The sequence below is a fragment of the Dasypus novemcinctus genome, chromosome 13, assembly GCF_030445035.2.
Source record: "Dasypus novemcinctus isolate mDasNov1 chromosome 13, mDasNov1.1.hap2, whole genome shotgun sequence".
Taxonomy (NCBI): domain Eukaryota; kingdom Metazoa; phylum Chordata; class Mammalia; order Cingulata; family Dasypodidae; genus Dasypus; species Dasypus novemcinctus.
This window is the reverse complement of record NC_080685.1, coordinates 83,360,663-83,375,290: the sequence shown is the minus strand read 5'-3', so window position 1 is coordinate 83,375,290 and position 14,628 is coordinate 83,360,663. Positions and strand designations below refer to the sequence as shown.

The following is a 14,628-nucleotide window of genomic DNA, read 5'->3' as shown; positions in this document are numbered from 1 at the left end:
GCATGCAAAGAAAATCTGGATGGAACAGAGCTTGTAGGTCTTACAAGAACTCTGATAGTATTTTGTATATAGATTTTAAAATAATAATTTTTTTCATTCATGCTTCAAAGATGATTTAGAAAATAAAAAATTATCTGCAGGAAAGTACACCATTAGTTTAGAGATGGAACTATGGAGTGCTTTTGGAGATTTTGGCAGAGCTGAAACTTCATATCCAATATGCCACTGCCACAATGGGATTATAGATTTCATGAGAAAAGGCACGGGATATGGTATTCCCAGCCCACAGTACAGAGTAAGCACTGGTAAAATATTTGTTCATCAAAGGAATTGCTGCATTAATGAATTAAAATAAACTTGGCTGACCTGGTGAGGCAAAATATTTAAATTCTTTAGCTTGTGGATACTAGGGATCCAAGAGATTATTTTCCAAATCACTTATTTCTCTGTTTTTCAAATTGCCTAGAATAATCATGATGTACTTAGAAAAAAATTAGGATATACAATTTTATACATTGCATATGATCATGGGGAGGGGAGAGAAGGAGAATGAAATAAAGGCCTGAACAATTTTTTCTTTCTTCTATTTATTGGAATTTTCCAAATTTTCTATCTTGTATAAAATTTTACCATGAATAATTCACTTAAATAACAACAACAACAAAAAAGGGACAGAATGAAAGTTGTTTTTAAGCATTGTTGAGTCAAGCCTTTTCTACCTAAACAGTTGGGTTTCTCTGAAAGGCTGTCCATTCATTCAGCAAGTACATTTAGAGCACCTGCAGACACTGGTAAGTGAGCAGAGACATAGCGAGAACTTCTGTGATCTCCTCTGCTCCTGCACGAGCCAAACAAGTGAAAAACTCCAAGAGGGTTATTTGCAGGATCGTCCCAGCAAAACACCTACCCTGGTGTGAAAGGGGTGGAAGGGCAGGGGATGTGCAGGAGGGCTGCCCAGAAGAAGTGACCTTTGAACTAATTTTTGAGCAATTGTCATTTGCCCAATTGTGAAAAGGTGTGGAGGGAATCAAACACAGCAAGGCCAATAGTTTAGAGAGAAGGAAATATTATATTTTTAGAGAAATGCAAGTTACAAGAATATATGTGTCACAAAGCAGCCACAGATAAAATTGGAAGATCTGGAGGGATTAAAATTAGATGTCTGTGCGTTGGTAGCAGCTTTTATTTTCTCTAAATGCATAGAGACTGAGGTGGGATGACCCTACCTACCATTTTACATTGAGAACATTTTTAATTCATCATATTGATTTTTCTCTTTATTTTTGTTCCACAAATGAGTACAAAGTTGGCAAAGTTGTATAAACTAATCAATAGAATGCCAAAAATGCGTGAGAATTAAAACAAAAATCCTACACTGTAGAGCAGTTTTACAATTGTGTTAAGTTTCCTTTTGGCTGCCTGAGAAATAATTAAGACTCCCAGGCTCAAAATCTCAAAATGAATGTTGCTGAAAGTCTTCTTAATCTCAAAATGAATGGCACTGGTAGAAATTGCCAACACAATATAAATTTTAGAATGTCTAATACTGCTCAGCATAAAATTTGACATAAATGAAAATCAACAGAAGTCTTCAAATTTTATGTAACATTGAAATGCAAGAAAGAGAGAAAGAGATTTAATTAATTAATTAATTAGCAATACCTTCATGCAGAAACTGTTTCTGGTTAAAATTTGATAAGTTGAAGTTTTTTGAAAAATTTATATATACATAAATATTTTACAAGGTAAATTAAACAGAAAAATAATGACCAGAAAAGAAAATTCTCAAAGGCATAACCTAGAAACAGTAACATTTGAGATGATAAAAATGGATGTGTCTAACAGTAATTGTAAAAATTAAAATTGATGTTGTTGAAAATTAGTTCAGTAAAATAAAAGTGGAAAAATTGGTAGTGATTTAATTAGGCTATATTAAAAATTGCTCAGAGTATTAAATGGCATTAATAGAGTTTGTTCTGTTAAATCTATCCTCAAGAAAAATTCATTAATGTTGGTGTCTGCTAATTAAATGTTTGTTTTCATAAAAGTTGAGTTAAACATCCTTGGAATCAAAACCAAAGGATCAGAATACACTTCACCCCACAGAAAGCCATTCAAGGAGGGAGGCATGTACAAAGGTGAGTTTTGCCTTGTACAGAGACTATCCTGAGAATGGAAGGTATAAACATAGTAGGAATTGAAGAGAGAAAAGCCTATTGTTACAAGGAGAAATAAGAACCCCTAGTAAGGAGTTGTAGGTGGGGGTGGGTTTACACATCATGTGGAAGGCAGAATCCAAGGTAACCAGAAAATCCCTAAAATAGGGGATGCAAGTTTAATAGGATTGAAATTATGCATGAGGGTGTAATTATCTGCCACATAACCTTAATTTATCCCTTGGTCACTTCACAGTCCATCAAAGAAAGAGATGTAATTTGGAATCACTTTTCAATTTTAAGGACCTATGTGCTGCAATATCATGGGATGGTGTAAATAAAATTTACAGCCTAGAGTGTCATATAGTTTTCGAAGCATTTTCACAACCATTATCACTTTTAATGTTTACAAAATGTTATAGATGAGGAAACCGTGTCTCAGAAATGGAAAATGCCTTGCATCACGACCACACAATTGGTAGGGTTACATTTCCAAAATACTTTTCACTCTAAATGTAATGGTATTCCCCAACTTGGAATGGTGCCTGCCTTATTTCTTATAAACACTCAATATTGACTTGATCAGTAAACAAATTATTGGGTGTTTTTCCTTAAGAAGAAATACCTTAAAACGTAAGGACCACACTTTATCCCCATGATATCATCCCTGTGATATGATCTCTTAGCAGCATTGTCTTTTATATAGGTTTCTCTAAGCTATTGCCTTGACTATCATCAGAACAATAATGTTTCCTAATTTTACAAGAGAGTATTCCTTGTCTACCACTGATTTTCCTTAAATTGACTTTAGCAGCTGTTCATATTCTAATACATATGTGTGTGATGTTGGGTTGCCCTCAGCTCTTGCCTTCTGCTCCTGAGTTAACAGATTGCTTTTTTGGCAACCTGTTGATGATTTTTCTCCGGTTGCTCTTATTTTGATGGGAAACAGCTTCCTAATACATTTTCACTTGGATATCATTGAATTATAATTTTATTATAAATGCAATATATATATAAGGCAAATTGAGTTTCAGTAAAGTGGCATTTTCATTTCAGACATTAATTATCTCATTTTTGGTAGGAAATAAATGTTGATCTTTAAACACTGTATAGGTAAGCACCCCAAAATATGTTAAAACTTGTTTGAGCTTAGGCCTTCAGTGAAGAACCTAAAAAAACAAACAAATAATCTTGCTAATTATCTCTTCAAAAGTCAATCCACTGAAGGCACTATGAGGGTACATGGAATATGCCTACATATTTCACTGACATAACTGAATGTATATTTATGCTTGTCCAGCCTGAAAGAGCAGGAAGGTAGGATTTGTGTGTTTATTTTTTCCCCCATTTTGGTTGTGATTTCTGAATTCACAATGCTCTGCTTACAATAACCATTCCCCAGACTCTTGACTGACTGAAATGGAAAGTGACACTCTAACATATAAACAGGAATATATAGATTAAAAGTAAAGATTTTAGACAATAATTAGATATTTTTATAACCTACGTATTGTAATCTAAATATTGATGAGGGCCATGTACACAAGATCCAACAATTAAAATGATTTTTATTTCTAGATGTTTTGGTATTATGTAGAAGAAATGTCTATTTTATCATATTACTAGATAAATGGCCTACAATACTTTATCTTTCTTCCTGTATCATTCTCTAAGGAGTGTTATTTTTGTGTATACAAAATGCACACCACTGATCCTTGGTAGGCAACTAGTATGGGTTTGGGTGTCTAGTACTGACTGAGGAATTTAGACTAAACTGAAATTGTTTGAACTGAGATTGAATTAAATTTCTGTTCCTATTTTCTCCCATGTAAATAATCATATACATTTATACGATAAGTGGAGAAAATCAAAGATCTGTGGTGATGACAAATTTTCTCTGTGCAAAACTGGTGGACTTACAGGATCCGAACATGAAACTGTCTTCATTACCGCTGTGCTTTCAGCAATAGAATTAATCAAACTGACTACAAATCAAGGCTCTTCCCTACTCAGCTTGAAATTCATTATCACGTTATACAGTCAGAAACAAGTCCCAGACTGTCTACAAACTTCCTGTGTGTACACTAGGCAATGCATCAGCCCACCAGCCATCATCTCCCTCAGCCGTCATCTGCACTTGCTAAATAATCCCCACAGCACTATCACCAGGCCCCAAACCAGCACTTGCAATGGCCTGGAATCGATTGCTTTTGTGTTATTCCCCTACCAGATGAATGTCCCCCTCCCCATTCCTCACTTTTCTTTCTATGGGCATCTGTATCTAGAAAAGAAAAACAACCTACCGAATACCATTAGCAAGAATATCCGAAGAGCAGGTGAAGGAAAATTTAGGAACAGCGTTCTCGAACTATGGATTTTAAAGATGAAGGAGGATTGAGAAAAGAAAATAGCAAGAAAGAGGGCTGCAATTGTAATGCTCTAGATCCAGAATAAATTTATTTAATCTTAACAAAATTGTCCTACTGCCTCCATCCTCCCTTTCCTCTGGCTACTTTGTTTTTCTTCTTCTTTATTTTCTTTAAATGTTACAGTCAAAAAATATGAGGTCCCCATATACCCCCCACCCCACACACGCCACCCCTCCCACATCAACGAACTCTTCCATCATTGTGGCATTTCCACTGCACCCAGTGAATACATTCTGGAGAACTGCTGCAGCACGTGGACAGTGGTCCACATTGTAGTCCACATTCCCCCAGTGCACCCAGTGGGTCACGACAGGACACACAACGTCCAACATCCATCCCTGCAGCACCACCTAAGACAACACCAAATCCTGAAAATGCCCCCACATCATATCTCTTCTTCCCTCTCCCGACCATCACAGCCACCATAGCCACCCTCTCCACATCACTACTACAATTTCTTCCCTTACTAATCACAATAGTTACCCAGTAGAACACCAGTAAGTCCACTCTAATCCATACTCTATTCCTCCATCTTGTGGACCCGGGATGGCTATGTCCAATCCCCCTCTACATCGAGGGGGTTTAGATTCCACATGGATGATGGATGCAATTCTCCTGCTTGCAGCTGTAGGCACTCTTGGCTCCCTGGTGTGGTGGTTGACCCTCTTCACCTCCCTGTCAACTGGCCAGGGTAAATCCAAGAAACCAGAGGGTAGGAGCTGCAAGTCCGCTCTGACTACTTTTTTGCCATATATTTTTCTCCCTTTCTCCTCTCTCTCTGAAATATTTCTTCTTTCCCTCCTCCTTCTCCTCCATCTCTATAAACCACAGTTTAAAAAAACCTATTATTTATTCTGTGTTTGGTAATAAATCAGATACAGGAGACACAAAGAAGCATAAAACATAGTTTCTGCTTTCACATAGGGTACAATGACAGTAAATGCACTGATAAGACACATAACAATGATAGTAATAGTAATAAATTGAAATAGAATGTGAAAATGCCAAAGAAAGCTGTAAAATGTGTACAACTTCAGTGGAAAGATTCTGTAGCCAGAGAGATGGAAGAGGACAACAAAAATTTGCACAGACACTTGAAGGTCCTGAGTAAGTGTAGAGGAGCAGGTATTGAAACTGCCTTCTGCTTGTTCTCTTTCAATCAATCATAAAAGAAATGAAAAAATATCCCTGCTCAGGTACAGGCACAGCTGTTTGGAAGCTCAGTTGCTCTGACATGGAGTTTAGAGTTTATCAGAGACAATAAGAAGATATCAAAGATTTTTCCCTTTCATTTTTTAAGCTGTAGAACATGGAAAGAAAGACATTAGACTTCAGAATAATTAGGAAATGATCACAATATTCCAGGAAAATATGATAAAAGGCATGAATTAAAAGTGATGGCAATAGATATAAAGAAGGGGGAAAGATTTTAGAGCTTATTAAAAAGGAAAATTGCAGGACTTGGGAGGCTTTAAAATGGTTAGATTGGGAAAGGAGATGGGTTCCACACTTCCAAAAGGATGCTTCTGTAGATAAGGAATCAGGTTCTTTCACACTAGGTAGGAATAAGAAATCCAAATGAGGAGAAAAAGGGAAAAAACTGGCCAAGGACCAAAGCCCGTAGAATCCCAGTATCTGAAGGGTAGACAAATGTGGAGAATCAGTATAGATAGATTAGATGGAGAGATGAGAGGTGATAGATAAATAGATTGATAGATATAAATAGTATATATATATATATGAGTTATATATAATTAACATTTAACTAGTGTGTGGGGCATATTTCTATACTAGCTAATTGTCACTGGTGAAGGGATATCAAATAGCCCATAACAGAGAAACTACCTAGCTCAAGCTACCATTCTGCCTTGTGCTTAGTTACCTAGAGCAAGAGAGGAAAAGGAAATACAGTTCTCTAACCACCCCCCCTCCCCATACCTTCTCTCTAACAAAGTGTATTTCAAATTCTAACAGCAATAAAGGTCATAGGCAAGTTTTTATCAGGAAGGATTTTTTAAAATAAATTAGTAAACAATCATCTTCACACGCTAAAATATCTTAATTATAGAATTTTTAAGACTTCATAGGATTGCTTATCAAATTCAATTAATCCTATAGTGAATGGCTGTTTTGGGCAAAATACAATACAAGCTTGCAACATAATTTTTTTCTTTTTAATGTAGATGGAAAAAATGGAGAACTATATCCAGAGAATGGGTCTGTACTGTTACAGTGGACTGTCAGATTTGTCTGGTATAACACCTAAGAGCCAGACAGCACTCACCATAACTGCATCCTCAAAACTGTCATTGTTCCTTAGAATTATTTAGAAATTTTAAACAAAGTTTTGGTTTCCCATTGCCATGGCAAAGAGTCACAGAGCAAGGAGATTGTGATCTTTTGTATAAAACTGAGCCCAGCATTGTTTCTATGGTGGTGAAGCTTAACGTCCATATGTGTATTTTGGATATTAAGTAAAACATCTGACCTTTGCACATATGTATCCATTGATTTTTCTCTACTTTAGGCTCTATTTCTTTTTGCCTTATATGAGTATACAGTTTAAATTTTGCTACCCAAAAGTCTAATTTCCTCTAGACACTAAACTCAATTTTAACACACAAAATAAACTTGTAATCCAACTCATTTGCTGCTAAAAAGAAAAATCTATTGCTTAAAACATTAATAACTTCTCCAATTATACACTGAATACAAAATGTCTCTCAGAACTTAGAAGTATGATGAACGATATCTGTGGACTCAAATGCTTATATTTGTATATGGTCTCCCAGAAATATGTATATATTTCAGGAAGACTATGAATGTCTTCTAGAAATGTGTTTGCTCTCAATATTTATGTGAGCATTTAAAAATAAACTTGTTCAAAATAAATTTATGGATATCTATTCATTTCTTTATAGTATAAATTATTCAGCAAAGTTGATTTAAAGGTTTCCAGATCTTATTACACTCTTATTTTTATTATAAATTTAAAGATGTTTCTCATGGTAAAAAGAAAAAAATCTTTAATAGACTAAATTGAAATATTTTACAGTGGTTTGCTCCATGGCCTACAAAATATATTACTGTGTCTTTATGCTCACTTAGAAATGTTTGCAACACTTGCTAAGCAAGAAGATTTAATGTAATTATGCTCTAATTTATGATAACATATATATATATACCTTTTTTAAAGTATTATTCTTTGTAATTTGATTTTTATCAGGATAAACACCTTTATAGAGATTTCACCTTGACAAAATGCTCTACCTAACATATTTTTGTATTTTTAAAATCCATCTTTGCAGGAAAAAAAAGAAGACATCTCAGAATCTTTCCCTTTCCACTCTCCTTATCCAGTACATAAAATATAAATTGACAATGTAGCATGCTCAGAAGGTAGCTCCTTGCCTGTCTTTCAGAGAAAAGGAAATTCAAACTAGGTTTCAAAGTGAATATCAATACACAGGATTTTTTTTAAATCCTTCTCTCCCTTTTTACTTTTTACTGGTTTAGAATTTCTAGAAGAATTCCATTTTCAATGCCCTTTCAATAAAAAAAGAAGGATTTAAGATACTACATCACAAAAGGAAGAATATTAAATATCAGTTTACTAGTTCAACTTAATAACTGGAATGTATTCATGACCCAATGAAAACTGTTTAAGAAATGTTCACTAAATAGAAGATAAGTGCACAAAGATCTCAAATTTAAATAGGTACCCAAAGTCCAATTAGTTGCATTTTTCTATAAAACACAGCATTTGCATGATTCTTAGAGTTTAATTTTTTTTTATCTCATCAAAGCTGTAATATTTACCCATCACCCAGGAAGGGCGGTGGCCTCACAAGAATTACCAAAGCAAAAAATTCAATAAAGCTGTTAATAAGAAGCTAAAAACTGTTTTTTTAAGTTATGTGCTATGATAAGAATAGGCATAAAGTTAAAATTTTATGCAATGCCACATAAATTATTTTAAACTACCGCATAATTAAATATTCAATAAAATATTTTTATCGGTAAGCAAAATTTGTGGAAGAAAACTACTGACTGGAGGGAGTGTCTTACAGACAACCAAAGCAATCTTATAAGTTTAAAAAATGTGTTTTTTCTTAAAAGCTTAAAAACACACCTCTTTTGTCATGAAAAATCCTTCTGACTTCATAAACTTATGTTCCTATCACTTTGGGGGTTAAGTAACAATGTTATTTTTGTATTACCCTTGAAGGGTTTGTTAGCTAAGATACTGCTAGGCAACGTTCTTCAAAACTGGGGTTTTTTTTCAAATATTCGTACCTATTTAAGAGAAAAAATGCATTCTCTCACATAACAAGTCATGTGTCCCTGGAGAACAGTCTTAACCATTTTACCGCAGTCTTCCTCATTTCCAATCACTAATGCTTACTTATGTTTACGCTTATTTGAAACCAAAGTCGCTTCAAAACAAAATAATCAAGGAAATGTTAACATTGCTGGACTTACCTGCCACAAACATCTCTGTGTCCAGAAAGACAAAGCCAAATGCCAAAAGTTTAAGCCACCAACACATGGTCATATCTGGAAATCAGCCGTATCCTTATGAAACAGCATGCGTCCTTCTGCAAGGCAAAATAATGGTTATCTCTGTAAAAAGTTTTCTCTGTAAAACTGAATCAAAAATAAAAGAAATGAGCGCATACTCTTCACTGTTGTCTTATCGGACAGGAGCAATTTCCTCCTCTCTTACCCTGAGAACAAACCACTTGCTAGCTACATGTACGAGGTGATGATGTCAGATTCGGTTTTACCAACTTCTCCAAAAATACTGTAAAGGGACCTCTTTGCAGGAAGTCAAAAGAGTTGTTCAAAGCCAGTGCAATGGCAGCTTACTTCCTTAATTCAAGTAATCAGACTAAATTGGTAGGCCTTTTAAAAGATTTTCCCCTCAAGGAAGATGTTTTGTTAACTATTCAAATGTATTACTTTACGATATTCATTACAACTATTTAAAATCAGTCCTCCAAAAATTATCAATGATTTTCTTAGCTAAAAGATAATAAAACAAATACAGCATGGATAAAACTAAATGGAGGTTGTCAAGATGATACGATAACTAAATTAGTAAAAAATACCTTTAATTTATTAAGATGACCACAATGAATGAATGAACCACAATTTGGTTATTTTTGGCAAGCAGTATTATTCACCATTAGGGCATTCAAAACCTGGCAATATGACAGTTATAGCAGTCAGGTCTATTTCCTATGCAAAAGCACTCTCAGAGAGCTTAACAGGTTTGCCCCAAATCTTTCACAGATGTCCTTGGGGGGTAGAAATGGAATCAGAATGTTGCTTCCGCTACAGTAAATTCTGCTTTAAAAAATTAATGTTTCTGCGACTCGGGATATTCTTACTGATGTTGATAAGGGAGAGAAGAGAATGAAAACCAAGGGCTATTTTTTATAAAAGCCAAGGTTTTACAGGCAATATTTTCCCAATCTCTTGATAAATGTAACAGATTAATATACTATGTGCTTTGTGATTCTGTGATTTTCTTAGTAAGTCCACTAATTAGGAAAATGCTTACTTGCAAAAACAACCATGAAGTCAGCAATGCAAGTAAATCTATTTCAAATGAATTGTTTAAAAAATAATAGTACACACATGTACAAAATAGTATTTATTTGACCTATAGCTAAACTTGATGGATTTATAGACATGCAGAGTCCTTGCAGTAAATCTGCAATCCCTGGTTAGAAATCACTATTGTAGGTTTCTTGTATTTAAGGAAATAAATATTTTGATATTTATAAATTTAACTGTTTTTTCTTCCATTGGCTTCTTGAAACTACAGAGTAAATAATCCTTTGTGCAGTGCAAACAGCCCTAAGCTTAAATTCTCACTAATAATCTTATGACAAGATTATTATTTTGACTATGATTTTATTATAATTATTATTATCATACCAACTTATTGGGCCCTAACTGTGTGCATAAACTATGCTTAGAACTGTATATGCACCATCTAACTTAGTACAACTACCCTTGAGATAGATGGCCTTATTATATCCCATTTTATCTGTGATGCTCAGAGAGGTTAGGTGATTTGTCCAAGGTCTCCAGGCTCAGAAGGAGACAATAATGATTTGAATTCAAGTCTCCAAATTTCATCTGACTTTTTGTATCTTATTTTACTCCTTCCTTTTTCTCACTCCTTTCCCAATATTTTTGTTTTATGTATTTTTATAATTTTTTAATCTCAAAGATAAAATATTGGTTTCATAAAAATGATGCTCTTCTCTCTTTGCAAATGTATTTTAAAGAAAATAGCTGTGAAAATAAGCACTAACCTTCATGTAGAGAGGCCTGATCAAAAATAAGTGCCAGAGTTCATCAAATTTAAGCACCTCTGCCCCTTCCCCATTGCTTAAAATACATTTGCAATGGAAAACTATTTGGGGCTTAGCTGTGAACGTCTTTAGGCAAATATTTGTGTTCTGTTAGCTTGCTATTATGGCAGAACCTGACAAAACTGGAGGCCAGGAGGGAAGTATATAACTTTAAAAGGGAGTCAAGTATATAAAATATAGTCTAGATAAAGTTTAAAATATGGGTTTAGCAGCATTAAAGAGACAATAAGAAGAGATCTCTATATAGTGGCTTTGAAGAAATAGGAATTTAGAAGATTAAATTCTATCTCAGGCAGGTGGGCAGGGAGATTCTACCCAAGAAATGCCAAGCACATTGTCAGGCAGAGCCAGGTCACTCTAGGAACTCTTGAGAATGTAAACAACGACCAGTCTGAGTTTTGGTCATCCCTAAGATACTCACTGTCAGAACAGAGGCATGGAGTAAGGTCCTAACAGTTCCCCTTTGACAAGTAGACAACTTGGACTGGAGATCCAGGAAGGAGTCTGGATAGCACATGGTCATTCGACAGGGGCATCTGGTCAACCTCTCTTCTTTATCCCCTTAGGTTCCTCAGGCATACAGCAGCAGAAAACCCTTACGGAAAATCTGATGTAATCCACTCACACTGATACTGAGAGGGAGGAGGGGACAAAATGCTGATAAATGGGTATTTTTGTTAAAAGCAACCAAGGCTAGGAAAGGTCCAGAAAGTAATTTCAGAGGGTATCTGCTGCAAATATAGTGATACTTCTTGAGTGTTTGAAAGCAGTAGGTACTCACAACAATTTCAAAATTTGATCAATAAAATTTCAAGGTAATCATAGCTGACTGACCTATAATGAAAAGCTGAATATTAGATTTTAAATAAAATTTCACTTCAGCCATTTTCCAGGTTAGATACATATAACAAAGGTTATATAAAGATAAAAAGAGATTACATGACACTAATTGCAGAAGTAGATGTTATTCATTCCTTTACTCATTCATTCAACAAGTATTTTGTAAATGTAAAGCAGTCACTTTGACACAAGAATGAAATGGTGAGCAAAAGCAGACATAATTCCTGTCCCCATGGAATCTAAACACTAGTTGATAATTAATTAATTAATCACTATGACAAGTCCAGCACACAAGAAGTACCTGATGCTGTGATTAAAGCTTTATAATTGGGTATGTGTCCTAATCATGAGGTCAGAGAATTTTCCTGGAATAAACAACCAATAAAGCTAGATGTGAAAAAAAAATTATAGAAGTTAAATGGACATGGGAAGAATGAAATGTTTCAGGCAGAAAGAACAAAAATTTTTTTTACAACTTATTTTTAATTTATTTCTCTCCCCTTCACTGCCACCCTCCCACCCCCCGGCCAGTTGTCTGCTCTCTGTGTCCATTTGCTGTGTGTTCTTCTGTGGGAATCTGTGTCTCTTTTTGTTGTGTCATCTTGCTGTGTCAGCTCTCTGTGTGTGCAGCACCACTCTTGGGCAGGCTACACTTTTTTCATGCTGGGTGGCTCTCCTTACCGGGCACACTCCCCTACGTGAGGGACACCCCTGCGTGGCACGGCACTCCTTGCACGCATCAGCACTGCACATGGGCCAGCTCATCACAGAGGTCAGGAGGCCCTGGGTTTGAACGTTGGACCTCCCATGTGGTAGGCGGACGCCCTATCCGTTGGGCCAAATCCGCTTCCCAAGAACAAGATATTTTATGGAGGAGAATTGTTCAGGGATCAGAAAGAAGCAGATCTGGCTAACTTAGAGAGCAGCAGAGCTTGGAATAAGATGAGGCTGCAGAAGGAGATCATCATCAAACCCTGCCAGGCCTTGCATGTTCTAAGAGATTTCCCTTTATTCTAAGAGCACTGGAAACTATTGAAACATATTAAGCATTGTTCTTGTATCTTCTTGCCAATGATCTCCATATTGCCAGATCATATGCCATCACTTCTTTCTCTGCCACTATTTTACATGATTTCTCAGCAGCATTAAATTTAGTCAGCCATTTTCTTCTTTAGGCTTCCAAAACACCATTACCTACTGATTTTCCTTGACCCTTACAGGTTTTTCCTCAGCAGTTGCCCGTGCTGGTTTCTCTTCCTCTACCTGATTTCTAAGTACTGTGATACGTTGAAAGCTCAGTCATGGCCCACCCTCTCTCTTTTGGAATGAGCTCATTCATGCTGATAGCTCACGAATTTATATCTCCTTAGATCTATATTTTAGGACTCTGAACTCATATTTGCTATTGGCTTCTTGATGAGTCCACCATTTTGCCTCACAGCCTACTTAGACAGAAGGTGGACATCTTGACCAATCCCTTCTCTGCACATGAATCCAACTCCCAATCTTCCCCATATTTGTAGATGCACAAACGTAGATCTAGAAACTTAAGCCAGGACCTTAGGTTTTGTGGTTTTGTGGGGTTTTTTTTCTATTTCTCCTTTCCCTCACGCCTATTTCCAACTATGAAAAAGTCCCATTCATTTGATCTCCATGATCTATCTCAAATGGCACTCCATTTCTAATTATACCATTTTGAACCAAGCCACCATCACCCCTACAATAGCTTTCCAGTGAGTCTCCAATCCTCTGTCTTACCTCCCTTCAATATTTCCTCCACCAAGTAATCAAACAAATCTTCTTAAAATACAAATCAGGTCATGATATGTTCTTGAATAAAACTTCTCAAAATTTTCTCACTTTGCACTTGAATTATATCCAGCACCAATATTCATTTCTCCAACTCAAGAAGCATTATTTTCCACTTTTCATCAAACTATACCCCAACCATGCTGTTCTTTTTTGTTTCTTGGAATGCTAAACTCTTTCCCACTTCAGGGTCTTTGCCCTTCATTCTGTCTAGAATGCCCTTTCTATCCCACTCCCACCACCCACTCTCTACTTAGCTCCCTATAGGTAGCAGCTTAAATGCCACTTCCTCAGTAAGGCATCCACTTAAATGAAGATCCTCTATGGTATATTATTTTCTAATTCAGAACCTTGTTTGTTTTTCTCCACAACACTTGTTATAAAGATATATTTGGTTTTTTATATCTTCCCCTCACTAGAACATAAGGTTGTCTTTTTGATGGGAGACCATAAGGCCTAAGCAGTACTTAGTACAAGGGCTAGCATATATGAATTTTTTGAATGAATGAAAAAATAACTAATAAGTCTAACACATGCAAAGCTGTGGTGTGGCCAACATATTGGAAGAAGGCAAGAGTAGGAGTGAGAGCAGAATGGTAAGAGAGCTTGTGCACAGACTACGGATGATGGTTAAATAAATGACTCAATTAGCACTAACAATTATGAAATTTGATGCATATTCTTTTTTTTAAGATGATTTTAAAATTTCCCCCCCCCCCCTTGTCTGTTCTGTGTCCATTCACTGTGTGTTCTTCTGTGTCTGCTTGCATTCTCATTAGGCGGCTCCAGGAACTGATCCTGGGACCTTCCATAGTGGGAGAGAGGGGATCATTCTCTTGTGCCACCTCAGCTCCCTAGTCTTATGAGTGTCTTATTGTCTCTTCTCTGTGTCTCTTTTTGTTGCATCATCTTGCTGCACCATCTCAATGTGTAGACCAGCATTCCTGCATGGGCCAGCTCTCCACATGGGGCAGCAGCCCACGTGGGCCAGCTCACCACACA

The 14,628-nt window shown here is 36.0% G+C and overlaps 1 protein-coding gene across 3 annotated transcripts in view; it reads right to left on the bottom strand.

Annotated features, from left to right (window-relative positions):
* PTPRC (protein tyrosine phosphatase receptor type C) overlaps window positions 1–9,367 on the bottom strand; it is a 124,732-nt gene extending 115,365 nt beyond the window's left edge. Inside the window, exons 1-2 of one of the 3 annotated variants that reach the window (XM_058274929.2) lie at window positions 9,268–9,367; window positions 9,071–9,186 (exon numbers count right to left, since the gene is read on the bottom strand). In XM_058274929.2, the coding sequence (XP_058130912.1) occupies window positions 9,071–9,143 (73 nt within the window). In that variant the 5' untranslated portion in view covers window positions 9,144–9,186; window positions 9,268–9,367. The remainder of the gene's footprint in view (window positions 1–9,070; window positions 9,187–9,267) is intronic. The other 2 variants (XM_058274928.2, XM_058274927.2) reach the window with 2 other exon arrangements.
* Between the last annotated feature and the right edge of the window lie 5,261 nt (window positions 9,368–14,628).